This window comes from Xenopus tropicalis, chromosome 6 (genome assembly GCF_000004195.4).
Source record: "Xenopus tropicalis strain Nigerian chromosome 6, UCB_Xtro_10.0, whole genome shotgun sequence".
NCBI classification, from domain to species: domain Eukaryota; kingdom Metazoa; phylum Chordata; class Amphibia; order Anura; family Pipidae; genus Xenopus; species Xenopus tropicalis.
This window is the reverse complement of record NC_030682.2, coordinates 138,541,341-138,559,130: the sequence shown is the minus strand read 5'-3', so window position 1 is coordinate 138,559,130 and position 17,790 is coordinate 138,541,341. Positions and strand designations below refer to the sequence as shown.

Here is a 17,790-nt window from a genome sequence, read left to right as displayed (position 1 = left end):
TAGGCAACCCGGTCGGCCACCTGGCCCGCCCCGCCCCCTCCGTTGGCGCGCATGTGCAGTTCGGGGGGGGGGGGGGGTGCGATGCCGTGGGTCATTGCCCCCGCCGCTTGTCATTAGCGGCGGGGGCAATGGCAAAGTAGGGGAACTAGTGGCAGGCAGCAGAGGCTTCTGCCTGGCGCCCCCTAATCATTGCGCCCTAGGCAGCTGCCTCTTCTGCCAACCCCTAGTTCCGGCCCTGATCTCCAACCTTCTTTACTCATGAGCCACACTTAGATGGTAAAAGTGTTGGTGAGCCACACAAGCATGAAAAAAAGTTCTTTGGGGATGCCAAATAAGCACTGTGATTGGCTATTTGGTAGCCCCATGTGGACTGCTAGCCTGCTGGTGGATCAGTTAGAAGTAGAAATGTGTCTCTGTGCTTCTAAAACTTGTCTCCAAGGCAAAAATGTAAAAATGGCACCTGCTTTGAGGCCACTGGGAGCAACGTCAAAGGGGAAGGTAAGCGACATGTTGCCCCTGAGCCACTGGTTGGGGATCACTGCCTTAACGATTCAGCACCCATCTAACCCCTTACACAGGGAGAGGAACAACTACTTATGAATCCCCTTGGTTTTGGAATGAGATTGTGCTTCCGCCAAATCGGACCCCGAATACCTTATGACAGTCTAAACAGAGCCACATTTATATACAAGTTAATGTTAAATAAACTAAAAATCAGCATTTGGAAATTTTGGGTTCATCTTATTATCATTATTATTATCCTTTATTTATACAGCGCTGACACATTTCCGCAGCTCTTTACACAGGCCGTTCATCACTGACACCAGGGCAGGGATCCTACAATCTAAGCATTAGGTGAGCTATTTAGCTAAAGCCATAAATGATGGAGTCGGTGCTTCCCGTGTTTCCGCTGCTGCCTGTAGTTTCATGTTGAGCCATTCCAGGTATGAAGCGAGAAACAAGATACGGAGTAGACAGCGGAACTGCTGATCCCATAGAGAACAAGAGAAATCAGTCACATTTTGGCACAAAAGCAGTCAGTGGCCATTACAGTTCCACCTACAAACGGCCAAGTTGCACTACCTGTTACCCCCTGGCATATTACTTACTAATAATCCATCGGCTGTAACCCCAGCCATTTCTTTCCTTTGAAATCAGAGCTTCAAACGGTTTGTGTGCCCATTGGCACAATGCTCTATCCAACTAACCTCTCAGCATGAAAACCCACTGACATGACAGACACAGCGCTTACTCTGAATGATCTGTTCGCAGATTTGCCGAGCGATGGAGCGCACCACATTATGGGACTGAGTATCACCCTGCAGCAAGAACAGAAGGAAACAGGATTGTTATCTAGAATATTTGAATTCTAACATAAAGCTTGTTCTTCTCTCTACTGTATTCCACTTGGTAGATTTGTTGTGGATGCTGGGAGTTGTAGTGCAATCACAGCTGCAAGGGAGCTGGCTGGATCTATCTATCATCTATCTATCTATCTATCTATCTATCTATCTATCTATCTATCTATCTATCCATCATCTATCTATCTATCTATCTATCTATCTATCATCTATCTATCTATCTATCTATCTATCCATCATCTATCTATCATCTATCTATCTATCTATCTATCTATCTATCCATCATCTATCTATCTATCTATCTATCCATCATCTATCTATCTATCTATCTATCCATCATCTATCTATCATCTATCTATCTATCTATCTATCCATCATCTATCTATCTATCTATCCATCATCTATCTATCTATCTATCTATCTATCTATCATCTATCTATCTATCTATCTATCTATCTATCTATCCATCATCTATCTATCATCTCTCTATCTATCATCTATCTATCCATCTATCATCTATTAATATCTATCTATCATCTATCTATCTATCATCTATCTATCTATCTATCTATCATCTATCTATCTATCTATCTATCTATCTATCTATCCATCATCTATCTATCTATCTATCTATCATCTATCTATCTATCTATCTATCAATCTATCTATCTATCTATCTATCATCTATTAATATCTATCTATCATCTATCTATCTCTCTAATCTATCTATCATCTATCTATCTATCTATCTATCTATCTATCTATCTATCATCTATCTATCTATCTATCTATCTATCTATCCATCATCTATCTATCTATCTATCTATCATCTATCTATCTATCTATCTATCATCTATTAATATCTATCTATCATCTATCTATCTCTCTAATCTATCTATCTATCATCTATCTATCTATCTATCATCTATTAATATCTATCTATCATCTATCTATCTATCTATCATCTATCTATCTATCTATCCATCATCTATCTATCTATCTATCTATCATCTATCTATCTATCTATCTATCTATCTATCAATCTATCTATCTATCTATCTATCTATCTATCTATCTATCTATCATCTATTAATATCTATCTATCATCTATCTATCTCTCTAATCTATCTATCTATCATCTATCTATCTATCTATCTATCTATCTATCATCTATCTATCTATCTATCTATCCATCATCTATCTATCTATCTATCTATCTATCATCTATCTATCTATCTATCTATCTATCATCTATTAATATCTATCTATCATCTATCTATCTCTCTAATCTATCTATCTATCATCTATCTATCTATCTATCTATCTATCTATCTATCTATCTATCATCATTTATCATCTATTTATCTATGTATTTCTCTATCATCTATTTTTCTCTATCGTGTATCTATATACTGTATCTATATATATATATATATATAAAGGTGAAAAAGTGTCGGCACTCTCAGGGTTCTCACGAACAATATTCACAGGCAATAGGTTGAGGTTGAATGCAAAAATAGTGAGGTTTATTGATCCAACGTTTCGGTTCTGTACTAGAACCTTCGTCAGGGTGTTATAGTACAGAACCGAAACGTTGGATCAATAAACCTCACTATTTTTGCATTCAACCTCAACCTATTGCCTGTGAATATTGTTCGTGAGAACCCTGAGAGTGCCGACACTTTTTCACCTTTGTATTTTGCTGCTCTGGCACCCAGGTATTGTACTTCTAGCTTGGTGTGCTCCCCACTCTGTATTTTATATATATATATATATATATATATATATATATATATATATATATATATATATATATATAGCATCTATCTATCTATCATCTATCTCTCTATCATCTATTTATTTCTATTTATCTATGTATTTTTCTATATCTTCTATCTATCTATCTATCTATCATCTATTTATCTCTATTTATCATCTATTTATCTGTCTGTCTGTCTGTCTATCATCTATCTTACTCCTTTCTGTGACAACATTAGGATTTTTATGATAAATAAACATTTTCTGCTTTCCACTTGCTGTAGCTGAAGATGTGGTGTAGCAGAAGGTTGCAGCGGTGGTGGCAGTTGAGATGCCGGGCCCTAGTGGCAGCCCCTCTGTCAGACCCCAGGTACTTGAGTCCAACATTGAGTGGATAGTTTGCCATCTACTGCCATAAATGTGGCAACCCTGCACTATGTATATAAGCATAATGTAATTCTGCACCATGATGTATAAGGATGTGCAGTCTGGAACCTATATATGTACATGGCCGTCCTCTGTGGCTTTATATTTTACCACTGGGCACAGGTTTCCCTATAGGATATGAACCATCTCACTGCCTTCTGTTTCCATATATTTTATAGTTGGGATTATGGCATACACTTCACTTGTATGATATATTTATACTGGTACCATACTCACCCTTTCACCTCTTTCCCCCTTAACACCAGGAGGCCCCTAAAAAACAACAAAATACAAATAAATTGACACAACAGACCATTCACATCTGCTAGAGGAGCACATACAAAGCTGATATATCATATATATAATATATCATATACCGGTAATTATATATTATATATCACATATGAATTTGCCTACAAAACCAACTTGCTTACTATTCTTGCCTTCACTGGCTCAGCAGAATATTAAAGTACGCAAACTTCCCCCATATGTAATAAAAGGCACTAAGTTTGCACAGGAGCAGTAACCCATAGCAACCAATAAGATTTTTACTTTTAAACAGGTGACTAGTAAATGCTGCTTGCTGATTAGGGTTGTTGTCTGGCTGGTACTGGTCTGGCCAATAAAATACCAGCCAATTATTACAAATATACCAGCAAGGAAGCTGCCGGTAAATGTATAATCTCTAGCTGTTTGGCCCCCGGCCTGCCTACAAACCACCCTAACAGTTCCCACCTCCTGCGTGACCCGCCCCTTCTCAGACCCGCCCCCACCCTGCACATCATCAGCTGACAAAGGCCAGAAGAAAAGATGGTAATCCTAGTGTTGGGAGGTGGCCCAGGGTAACTGGGTGGGACAAAGGCCCCGCACCCCCCAGTCCAACCCTGACTTTGCCATTAGTCTTCATTACATTTCATTCTTTATAGTTTTTGCGTTATTTGCCTTCCTCTTCTACCTCTTTCCAGCTTTTAAATGGGGGGTCACTGACCCCGGCAGTCAGAAAACTATTGTACTGTGAGGCTACAGGTTTATTGTTATTGTTACATTTTATTACTTAACTTTCTGTTCATTCCCCTAACTATGCTTATTCCAGTCTCGCACTGCCTGGTTGCCAGGAAAAATAAGACCCTAGCAACCCAATGGCTGCTTAAATACCAAACTGAAGAGCCACTGAACAAAAGGCTAAATAACCATACAAATTAAAAATGAAAACTTTTATATATTAGGGAGCCAGTAAAGCTTTATAACTATCCCATTAACAACCCTTGTTCCCTTGTGAAGTGTAACTTGAGCTCTTATATTTAAATGAAAAATGATAAAAGGGATTTCAAAAACATATTGCCATTTTACACATTGGGCCAGATTCAGTTCCAAGGGAAAATGTTATCTCATAGTTTATCATGTGAAAACTTATGGGCGAAATTCAGGTCGGTTTTTCCCATAGACTTCAGTTTTTCTCATTAAACCACATGTGGCTCTATGGGAAAATGTAGAATTGAATTAGGAGATATGCTTTTCTCAACAAATGGGATCTGCCCAATATTCCTTATGCATTCCCTGCATTGTCACACCGATTGCAATCACTCACTCACTGCTTGGCACCCCATCCAATCAGATCCATCTTCAGTGTAAACTAATTACACACAATTACACTCTAACATCCAACAGACAAACATGTTACATTCCCTTTATATCAAGCAGGTTACTTACTGGGGGGCCATTTTCACCTTGGGGCCCTGAGCTTCCTGGGACACCTGGAGAGCCTGGATTACCCGGAGATCCCTGGAGGAGTAGAGAATGTTAAAGGGGAACTCCACCCAAACAGAACCTTTTTGAAAAGTAAACATAATTTCAAGCAACTTTGCAATATGCATCAGTTAAACAATATGCAGCCTTTTCATGATGTTTAATGTAATAATCTGGTTTGGAACAGTTCCCTAAGCCCCGCCCCCTGTTCCCCTGCTGATCTGGCTGACTACTTTGTGACTCACATAAATGTAACAGTAGTCGCCTGTCCCTCAGCCTGCCTTCAGCCTGCCTCCTCCCAATCCCACAATTCCCTGCTGCACATGTGATGTCAATAAGGAAAGGAACATCCCAGTGCAATGCATTGTGGGTTATGTAGTTCCTGCATGCTGTCTGTAAGCTGTGGAGAAGTTGTTACAATGTGTAACATCAATGTTTTAGTCCCTCCTCCCCTGCCAGGATTTCAAATAATGCAGAAAGTGAAGAACTGTTTTGCAGCTGGATTTCAGCATATAAAAATGGTATTTATTCCTACTGTTTGAAGGAACAGATTACAGGGATAGGGATATTAGGGGTTTCTGTGCTGTGTGGGGCTCTTTAACACATTTAGATCATATCCCAGGGTGGGGGAGGCCACCATCCTTTAGTGCTCAGAATAAAAGGGAACATTTGCTAAATCCAAACACAAAGTCGCTTTAGTACTTTCACAACCACCCTAAGCACTTGGGAATATAAACACCTCGTTTAGAGTGGGGAAAGATTTCTATGAAACATATTTACCATTTGCCCAGGTGGTCCAGGGGGGCCGTTTGATCCATCCTTTCCTGGCAAGCCCTATATTAAAAAAGGGGGGAGTGTATTAAAATAAATAGATAAGAAGCTCGCCAATAACTAGAGAATAAAAGCAACAGCTGCAGGTGGATGTTCTCCCCATAAACTGTATTTAGATATGTGTTATCATATTCATGTAAATAAAGAGAGAAATCCTATCTAAGATGTGCATTAATGAGAGCAATATATAGCTGTAATCCCTGTAGGGAGATCCTTGGCACAGAGACTTGTAGTTATGCCCGGCACTAATATCACAATGTTTAGAAATGCCTTAAACAGAACACTGCCCGTAACATTATGGCAATTACTCACATTCGGATAGAAAGCCCCCTCGCATATTACATGGTGGGGTGAAAGTACCTTACCTTATCATTACTAGAAATGTGTGTAATATTACTCAGGGGGTAGTTTTAACATGTTTTCGCTAAAGGCCTTATTTGTGCTCCAACAGTGGGGGCCAAGCGTTTGCCTCTTAGTATGAGAGGAGCAGGGGAAACATACTATGGGGCTCATTTATCCGAATGGGTACGATTACAAAAAATACATTTTTTTTCTAAAGTTTAGAACTGTCCGTACTGTTTTTAACGATAATATCATTAAAAAAGTACAACTTTTTCGTGATACGTTCGTTATTGCACGAAAAAATCGTACTTTTCATACATTGCGCAATGATAACGAATTGAAGTTTCAAAGTCAGAAAGGTTTTTGCGCTGTTTATGATCGTTGGGATACGAAAATGTAGTAACTTTCGGATCGTAACCACAATACAGGGTCGGACTGTGGTGTGGAGGGCCCAAAGGGGCCCATGCCCATAGCCTCCCTGCCCCCCCGAGGGCCCCCCCTGATGTCCTTCCCCGAGTGCGTAAATTTAACGCGTCGGGGCAGGAGCGGTCGGGCAGGGGGAGCGCCACAAGGGTCGGGTCTGGGCCTCCAGGGGGGATTTTTCCCCAGGTTCCCAGTCCGACCCTGTTTTCGTACAGCCACGATACAAATTTTCGAGCAATTTACGCACATCAGAAATTATTGTTGTTAATACAAATTTTTGCCATACATACACTATTATACCCTTTAATGTAACAGATTACAAGGTGTCCAGTTGAGCATCATCATGTGCTAAATGAGGACTAAAGATATAATAGTAGATAATGTGCACCTCTAAAGCTGGCCATACACGCACCGATAATATCGTAGGAAACCTCATTTTGTATAATATTCGGTGCATGTATGGCGGCTCGACGAGGCGACCGATATCGCAGAAGGCTACTCGTCAATCGGCCAGGTTAAAAGATTTTGATGGGGCACCATTGAAGGCGCCCGAGCAAAATCTACGTTTAGGGCTGAATTGGCAAAAGGAGGTAGAATTTCTATTGTTTCTACCCCCATATCTGATGATTCAGCCCTGAATATCAGTGGAGGGTGGGAACGATCTGAATTGGAATTGCTACGTGTGTGGCCAACTTTACTTTGATTACAGTCATTAAGTTGTTTTGTTTTGCACAAGTCTCCTCCTTACAGGACCAATATTTCGTTTAGGTCCCACCTAGCTCATAACAAAGATAGAGATAAGGGAACATTGCTGTATCAGTCATTCATCAATAGCGCCTATCTTGGGGAGCACATCTCATCCTAACTGACCTTTCTAACTGATCTGTCAGGGGTATGAAGATTATCCCGGAATTTCTCCTAAGAAGAATTTCAGGCTGAGCCCCTCCTGCAATTGTTCCAGCCCCACTGGAAACCCCTGCCTACAGGCTGCTACACTGTGTGGATGTTCCCCTGGGAGGGCCCAGATCTGTAAAAAGGGACCCCAACCTGATGGCTCATTTGACCTACTGGGTATTGCTGGACATTCAGCCTTAAGGGCCAGTTTGGGCATGGCTGGGGTCCAACACATTCAATACATACCACTGAAACCATAGCTTGATAACTAATGATACATATATATAGATATATTTATATACCAGTAAACTTGTTGATTAAGAGGGGTTTAAATTTGAGTCTGTGATGTGAGGCTCAATCCAACATTACTGTGAGCTTCCTGGCTGATGGATAGTGACTAAACTACCTGTGCCTGTGCTTGTTCAACCCTATCAACTGTCTTACTATAGGTTATACCCATTGCCATGCAAATCTCATCTTGCAATTATTATTTTTCATATAACTTAATTTACATTTTTAATTACAGGTTAGAGACTAGCCAAGCCACGTGGCCATTTTCAATGTTCACAAGCCACAGTATCTTACCCTTGGACCTGGAGCACCGTCACGGCCGGGTGAACCTGGGGCTCCTGGGATACCCTACATAGACAGAGCACAGAAGTGAACAGTTTGGTTTTTCTGCAGCAATCCTGCCTGTGCGCTCGGCAGTGAACTGACTTTGCTCAGAGATGCCTGGTACGCAAGCCTTGACAGGCTCTTCACGCTGGCGGCTGATGACTTCTCTTCCCTCCCTCAAGCAATAAAGATATCATAAACTTCAAAATTCCTCTTATCGGATGAGTAAAATGAGCACACTCTGCTGCACGCTCATCAGAAAAACACATCTGTTAAATTCCATAACACACACAAGGTTCCAGCTATTATAACACAGCAAGTACAAGGAAGCCAAGGCAAGTACTGCCAATGAACTGAACAAGTATTCTATGGCAGGGAGGGGGTAGTTCATTCTTCTCCTGCTCTTGATCATCTCCCACAGAAATATTCTTCTATGTTTATGAGCCCAAAACTTGTTCTTGTGCCCTACAAATATCCCATGGTTTTCTTGTTTGAGCTGGCGTGGTTATAAACACAGCAGCTAGGTCTCTCTGATTGGCATTCTTCTGCCATAGACGTCTTTAGGCCTGATTTTGGCCTTTAGAGGTCTAGGAGGGCATCTTCTCCAAGGTCCTGTAGTTTATCAAGAGGGGATTGACAAGAATGCTAACAGGGTTGTTTTATTGTTACCACCTTCCTCCCAAGATCATAGGTGCTAATAGGTTTGGCCTGCTTCCCCCACCATCTACAGCTGGGCCAGCTTCATCCAGCGAGACCCTGATGGAGAATATAAGTCGCTGAGTGGCTAGAACAAGATATGTTGCTAACCCAAATGTCAAGTACCGGTATATATGGGGAGATGCTCGTAAGGATAGAAATTGAATAAGTGATATAATATTTCTGTTCCATACAGCAGCCCGATAAACCTCTCAGTGTAATAATAACCTGAACACAATTATACAAGAGACACAAAAATAAGTACCTGTTGTCCTTGAAATCCAACATCTCCTTTATCACCTTTTGCACCAGATTGACCCTACAGAAAGAATATGACAAAGTTTATTTTAGATAGATCTCCATTGTTGCCTTTGGTAGGTTTTCCTATCATTCTACTGGGAAGATAATATCAGGTCTCATTAATCTAAGGGTCAAGACACACTGAGCTACTTGTCACAGCTACAAAATGCCAGAAAATACCCTGCCATAGACAATATTGAGAATTGCCTCTGCTAAAACACACAGAGACAATTATCAGGAAATGATCAGCATTGTCTGTTTTAGTAGCCACGACAAGTAGCTGCTACTAGTAGCTCTGTGTGTCTTCACCCTAACTACATCAGTAGCCCACAGCAACCAATAAAAGGTTTGCTTTCATTGGTTTATCTACATGAGGCCAGTATATGTTAACTTATGATTGGATGCGGTAGGAATTAAGACCTGGCTCAGACTTTGCTCCTGTTCCTGTTACAACAAACCCCAATATCTCTCATTTTAGCATTTGGAATGGCCCAGTGGGCACAGGACTAGGTTTTTAAATAGCAGTATTACATTTAATAGGTGGGTGGGAGATAAAGCAGGTGGCTGCTATATGATAAAAGTGGCAGTAACCTAAAGAAGCATCAAGAGATTTGATTGGTGATTAGAGCTTACATTATTTTCAGACAATTTAATAATAATGTATAGGCAAACATGTACATTACTAAGGTATACTAATACCTGTATATACATAATGCAATATATACCCTCTTTCATACAGCTTCTATCATATCATAATAAGTATTATGTACAACTTACAGGTGGGCCTTGAATTGAAAGTCCACTTGGCCCTTGTGGTCCAGGGGGACCCTGTGGACCTGGTGCACCAGTTTGACCTCGTGGCCCCTCGGATCCCTGTATAAGGAAATATTAGAGTTTACTAAGTTAGAGACCGGGTTTAATAAAGCTCTAAGAACTAACAACTTGGCTTTAGCTTCTAATGGGCATTTTGTGGATTCACACCAGCTATTGCATTTAACTTTATTTACTGGTATTCCTGAGATTCACTTATGTATTATAAGAGATAATGTACCCCCTACTGTAAATGCTAAGGATATTAGCAGTCACTGAGGGGTTCTGTGCCCATATAAAGGCACAAGGCTGCAGGCTGAGTTATACAGGGAACTCTGAGTATCACTCATGTATTATAAGGGATAATGTACCCCCTACTGTAAATGATAAGGATATTAGCAGTCACTGGGGGGTTCTGTGCCCATATAAAGGCACAAGGCTGCAGGCTGAGTTATACAGGGAACTCTGAGTATCACTCATGTATTATAAGGGATAATGTACCCCCTACTGTAAATGATAAGGATATTAGCAGTCACTGAGGGGCTCTGTGCCCATATAAAGGCACAAGGCTGCAGGCTGAGTTATACAGGGAACTCTGAGTATCACTCATGTATTATAAGGGATAATGTACCCCCTACTGTAAATGATAAGGATATTAGCAGTCACTGAGGGGTTCTGTGCCCATATAAAGGCACAAGGCTGCAGGCTGAGTTATACAGGGAACTCTGAGTATCACTCATGTATTATAAGGGATAATGTACCCCCTACTGTAAATGATAAGGATATTAGCAGTCACTGAGGGGTTCTGTGCCCATATAAAGGCACAAGGCTGCAGGCTGAGTTATACAGGGAACTCTGAGTATCACTCATGTATTATAAGGGATAATGTACCCCCTACTGTAAATGATAAGGATATTAGCAGTCACTGAGGGGTTCTGTGACCATATAAAGGCACAAGGCTGCAGGCTGAGTTATACAGGGAACTCTGAGTATCACTCATGTATTATAAGGGATAATGTACCCCCTACTGTAAATGATAAGGATATTAGCAGTCACTGAGGGGTTCTGTGCCCATATAAAGGCACAAGGCTGCAGGCTGAGTTATTCAGGGAACTCTGACTATCACTCATGTATTATAAGGGATAATGTACCCCCTACTGTAAATGATAAGGATATTAGAAGACACTGAGGGGTTCTGTGCCCATATAAAGGCACAATGCTGCAGGCTGAGTTATAAAGAAGTATTACTCATGTATAATAAAGGATAATTTGTTTCCTCATATAAACTATAAGGATATCAGAAGCAAAAATTTCAATCACTACACAGAGTCAGAGGTGGATTATGCAAAAGGTCTAACTGTGAGCCCTGGCTATGGCACCCTACGGAGAGCTACGTGAGTATCCCATATACCAGGGCAAGATGGAATGTCTGTAGCTGAATGTTATTATGGGCTAGCCTACATGCCACAACAAGTCATTTAGCACAGTGATTTGTTCAGCAGTTTACAATAATATTACTTAGGCTGTAAAAAGAAATATATTTATTAGACTTGTATATGTCAGTGATGTCAATGTGAATCATGGTAATGTCAGAGTAATTACTTTTCAAGTAGCCTGTTGTCTATCAGAGAGTTTATCTTCGATAAGAAACAGGGAAACAAGGTTTACTTTTCTGGAAATACTTATATGTAACTGTCAAAGAACAGTTTGGGGTTATAGAAGGATACTGTCTGCCGGTGTTAGAGGATAAGAAAGGGAAAATATTATATTATTTAAAGTATCAAAGGATGAACATGATGCTGTTAGAATATCAATGACAGCACAACTAAAGTGAAACTCTTTATGAAACAATTAAAATGCATTTGAGGTTATCACAGGGCAGGTAATGGTACTTTTTTAGTACAGGCATCGGATCCGTTATCCGGAAACCCATTATCCAGAAAGTTCCGAATTACGGAAAGGCCATATCCCATAGACTCCATTATAAGCAAATAATTCTAATTTTTAAAAATAATATCCTTTTTCTCTGTAATAATAAAACAGTACCTGTACTTGATCCCAACTAAGATATAATTACCCTTTATTGGGGCAGAACAGCCCTATTGGGTTTATTTAATGGTTAAATGATCCCCTTTTCTCTGTAATAATAAAACAGTACCTGTACTTGATCCCAACTAAGATATAATTGCCCCTTATTGGGGGCAGAACAGCCCTATTGGGTTTATTTCATGGTTAAATGATTCCCTTTTCTCTGTAATAATAAAACAGTACCTGTAATTGATCCCAACTAAGATATAATTACCCCTTATTGGGGCAGAACAGCCCTATTGGGTTTATTTAATGGTTAAATGATTCCCTTTTCTCTGTAATAATAAAACAGTACCTGTACTTGATCCCAACTAAGATATAATTACCCCTTATTGGGGCAGAACAGCCCTATTGGGTTTATTTTATGTTTAAGTAATCTTTTAGTAGACTTAAGGTATGGAGATCCAAATTAGGGAAAGACCCCTTATCCGGAAAACCCCAGGTCCTGCACATTCTGGGTAATGGGTCCCATACCTGTAGTATGTGCCATTGGGTACTCTTAGACAGAAAATTGCCATTTTAAGAATTAAGGGCCGCCCCCTGGGATCATAGGATTCACAGTGCACACAAACAAGCCAAGGCACACATACATGCTAGGCCCCATCAGCCAATGAATGGACAGAGTTCTGGCTTTTACTCCCACACTACTTCCTGTTACAGTTAGAGCTGCATCACTTCCTGTCAGCTGATCTCTGAGGGAGCACACAGCCCATCACTAAATGGCGGCTCAAGGGAAAGGATGTAAAAGGGCAATATTTACTGATATATATATTCCGGTTTGGCGAGATTCTTTAATATTCCACTTAATATGATATAAACTATCTGTTGTTTAAGTATTCATTCCGGGGGTATAGTTTTCCTTTAAGTCACAATTAAATATATATAATTGCCCAGTGAACTGCTTTGACCTGCTGATCTCAGTTTAAAGGTACACTTTCCCTTAGGTATGAACTCATGGGTCTATCACACCCTATAGGCTAGCATCTGCTCAAATTGCCTAAAAATGTGCATCGGACAGAAAAACAGAATAAAAGACTTGCATTTAACAGCACGTATGAATGCTTTATTTCTTCATTGTTATAGTGCTGAGAAATATAACACTCCCTTTCACGCCATGGAAAGAAATAAAGCTCCATTGTGCACATCTAAAAGCCATTATCTAGGAAATTTCCCATAATATGGGGTTTCCTCAGTGATTGTGTGCCTGGCAGATGCATAGCAGATTTAGATTCTGTGAATTAAATTTGATTCCCATAAACATAAATGTATTACATAACAGATCACACAAGGGTCAAGCCTGGCTTGGAATATCTGGGGAGTGGCGTAATCATTGGGTTTTATGGTAGGATTGTTCCCGGCATGGCCTCAGCTGTCTACTGTAGAACCTCAACTGCCAGTTTCTATACATACGTTGTACATATATATATATCAATACTTGCTCTCTGGAATTCCCTCCAGAACCAGTTGTACTGGCTGATACATTATATAGCTTCAAGAAGGGGTTGGGTGGGTATTTAGCAAGTGAGGGAATACAGGGTTATGGGAGATTTTTTTCCCCTCTGCGGCAAATTAGAGAGGCTTCAGATGGTGTTTTTGCCTTCCTCTGGATCAACTAGCAGTTAGGCAGGTTATATATAGGCATAAAAGTTTGAAAATCGATGGACATATATGAACACATGTATATATTTATATTTACCCGCATTTTAACTTGCTTTGGCATGCTACCTGACCCAACTGCCTTATTAACAACCCGTCAATAAACCCTGTTGCTGCAAACTGGAAGTTACATCATCAGAAGTGGGTGGAAATAGAAAAAAACGTTTAACAAATGTTTAAATGAATAAAATAATGCCCCAAATAACAGGAGATTAAGCAGTGACTTAAGAAGATTTAGTACATGAGCTTGGAGTAGCAATCACAATAAGAAATTGTACTTTATAGCAGACTTACAGTTGGTCCAGATTCCCCCTGCGCTCCTTTTGGACCTCTCATTCCAGAACCACCCTTCAAGAGAGAAATAAAGGATATTTTTTAAGTGTGCAAGGATGGAGTAATGGGGAGAAGAGGGATTTGCTATGGGTTTCCAGCAACAAAGAATGGAAAAGCTAACTGCCATGGTTCCAACTCATCCATGTGACCTCAATAATGCTCAAAACCGTCCACATGCAAGAGCCGTGCCATCTATACCTGTATATGTTGATAACCATCGCTGAGATTATAGACACAGAGCCAGCTTCCTTAGGAAGTTATACAGTTGGTAAGAAATGCAGGAGGCTGTATGGCAGAATTTATGATTGTCATTGCTTACCGGCGGTCCTGGCGGCCCCGGGACTCCTTTGCTATCTTGTGCGCAAGAGCAAGTACTTGGAAGAGACGGGCAAGTTGCTTCATCTCTCTGAAAAGAAAAATGCTATTTAAAACTTCCTGTTCTAGCAATAAATGTGAGTATTTGGCTTTTTTAAAGAGGGCATAGAGCAGGGGTCCCCAACATTTCTTACTAGTGAGCCCCAGTCAAATGTTAAAAGACTTGGAGAGCAACACAAGCACCATAAAAGTTCATGGAGGTGGCAAATAATGGCTAAGATTGGCTATTAGGCAGCCTCAATGCACACTATCAGCTTACAGGAATTCAAAAATAACTACCTGGTTTGGGGGCACTGAGAGCAACATCCAAGGGGTTGGGGAGCAACATGTTGCCCCTGAGCCACTGGTTGGGGATCACTGGCATAGAGGCTCGAGCACACTACCTACTTCCATAATCATACCTCCCAACAATGCACTATTAAACATAATTATTTATCTTTATTTAGGCCACACACTATTCACACCCAGCCATGGACAAATATGCCCAATAATATGCCCAATAATATGCCCAGACTTCACTCACTTGCCGAAAAGCTCTGTCTCTTTTCCAATTTACAGTAGGATTGCTGTGCCTAAATCATGGCCATTGGGAGGTGTTTGCACAACCCAATATAAAAGACCCATTTACCTTAAGCGATTGTTGGTGTTGCCCAACTTATTAACCAGTGCAAATCTTTATGTCTGTAGCATCTGGGCAGACTTTTGCACTGCAATTGCAGCCACACAGTGAATCAGGATATATTGGTACCTGAGGATTAGCATCTACCTGCATAGGAGTGCCTTTTAGTTATCACAACATTTCTCTGCCTCATCGCTCACTGCCATCAAGCAGCAGTGACATGGAAAGAAAGTAAATGCAGCTGGGCCTCTGTGTATATAGTAACTGGGTTTTATCAACAGCAGGGCGGCTCATACAAAGAAATGTAGAGCGAAAACTGTAAATGGCATTCCCCGTGCACATTCATGGGTCAGCGCCACTATGGAATAAACCCTTTGTGGCTTTGTGTTTAGTTTTACTGCACAGTTTTAACAGGCACTCAAATGGCCTTTTCACTTGGCATGGATGTTTCTAGGGGAGCCTTCAAAATTCATGAAAAAGTGTGCAAATATCTAACTAAGAAGCCACCTCTGAGCTGCAGCGAAAATAAATATATTTCATATACAGTGTTCCCTCTGTTTTGTGCAACATAATTAGACTGCAAGCTCCACAGGGCACAGACTTTGCTTATAGTTCTGCACATAAAGGTACCACAAATGTATTGCTTTTCCTTACATGGTCTAAACCCCAGTATTCAGATAGTATCTGTAAACCTTGGATGGATCTATTAATGCCAGTGACTAAACAGCCGTACACAGAAATACACAAAATACCGTCCCTACCATTGCCGGCAATTCACAGCATTTGTCACGGGCGGCCCAGGATGTTGTACAAACGATATCAAACATCTGTAGCTGGAACTGGAACAAGAGAAAATAGTAGTAACGAGTAATAGTAAAATAGTGTTTTATAGTACTAGTACTATACTAGTTAGTACTAGTACTAACACTAGAGTATACAATGATACAATATAAAACAGTATACAATAGTAAAACTAAAATTGGTCAAGGAACTACGATCTGTGCTCCATTGTTTCCATGTACTGTTATTTGCTTTGGATGCCAGTATATCGTTAGCTGATTCCAATATTTTGTTCACCTCCAGTTTATTCAAAGCAAACTGACACTGCAGTGCAACTTCTGTTCAAGAATTATTTCCTGATGCCAGAATCCCATAACAACCAATAAGAGACTTGCTTTTATTACACTGTCAGCAGTACACTGCTCAAAGTAAATTGCTTATTGGTTGCAATCCATTATTGCACTTGGCCCAGTGTTATGCCTATGGCATGTGTTAAATGCAGGGCTCCCTAGTGCTACATATTAAATCTGCAGAGCAAAGTAAAATGTGGCACTTGCACCCCTGTGACTAGTAAATTAGCCTTCCTGACTCAAATCAGGACCACTTGGTTGAACCAGGTGAAGGTTATGGACCATGGCTCTGTCAACCCTTCCTTGTTAGGGACAATCCCAAAGGCCAAGAACCAGTAATGGGGTTGTTAAAGCGTTTAAACCAAATGCCAGGTTGGGCCATACAGACTGGTGGGGTTAGTGATTTGCTTGGTCAATATGTGGACACTTTAACATGAACATTATGTCCAATAACCCAGTAATCACTGCCATAGTGCAAATTACAAACTTGATAAATTTTCTTAGCTTTGTACAAAACAAAACTTTTTCTTGTCAGAAAAGCAAGATTTTTGTCCAAGTGGGTGGTTTAGTGGCCCAGTCATTCTCAGCAGACAAAGCATTCTCCCCACACAATGAAGCCTTTAATGACACAGCCCCTTGTTGAGCGGCGCTTGCTGCCTGCTGCTGGAATGGTGCCACTCAGTAACCTCGAGGTGTGTGTGTGTGGGGGGGGTGATTGGATTATTGTTTCCCAAAGCACTAACAGTACAGGCTGCTTTTTGTTTTATTCACTCATGCTTGGGGCAGGGCTGAAATGCAAACATGCAATCAGTACTGGGCCCCCTAGCTGGAGAGGGGCCCCTTTGCATCCACACCAGGCTTAACATGAAGGCCTATTCTTTATAATGGGGGGGAAACAGTAACTGCACCTGGGACTATGACTATGAAGATTTTCATTCATCCAGGTCATGGTATATCTAGGACCTGGGACTGAGGCATTTTGGGAGCACCTTGCAATTAGGCTTGTCACCTTTTAAAAACAAAGCCAGCAGGGGGGGGGTGACAAAGGGGGAGGCCCATGATGCCAAAAGGGGCGGGTTGATGATGAATGGGGGCAGAGCAATAATGTCATGGACGACTCCAGGAGGATCGGGGAAGAGAGAACAGGTAGGTTTCCGGTGGGCTCTGGGCAGATCAGGACAGGCCAGGGGATGAACTTGAGGATATTACAAATTTACTGGCTATTATGGCTATTAAAATACCAGCCATGTGACCACCCTACTTGCAATGTCCAAATGGTTTAGAAGCACTCGTAAATGAGCCCCTCCCCCTGTATGAGTCCCTCCCCTTGTCAGGGATGACTGACCTATATGCCCCTTCAGGTGCTATTCAACTAGTGTAGCTCATT

The 17,790-nt window shown here is 40.9% G+C and overlaps 1 protein-coding gene across 3 annotated transcripts in view; it reads right to left on the bottom strand.

Moving 5' to 3' along the window:
- col14a1 (collagen, type XIV, alpha 1) overlaps nucleotides 1-17,790 on the bottom strand; it is a 100,798-nt gene that overhangs the window by 9,387 nt on the left and 73,621 nt on the right. For all 3 annotated transcript variants that reach the window (NM_001141998.2, XM_031903259.1, XM_031903260.1), the window contains 10 exon segments: nucleotides 1,253-1,319; nucleotides 3,783-3,818; nucleotides 5,256-5,327; nucleotides 6,072-6,125; nucleotides 8,367-8,420; nucleotides 9,358-9,411; nucleotides 10,170-10,265; nucleotides 14,241-14,294; nucleotides 14,599-14,685; nucleotides 16,035-16,112. In NM_001141998.2, coding sequence (NP_001135470.2) covers nucleotides 1,253-1,319; nucleotides 3,783-3,818; nucleotides 5,256-5,327; nucleotides 6,072-6,125; nucleotides 8,367-8,420; nucleotides 9,358-9,411; nucleotides 10,170-10,265; nucleotides 14,241-14,294; nucleotides 14,599-14,685; nucleotides 16,035-16,112 — 652 coding nt within the window.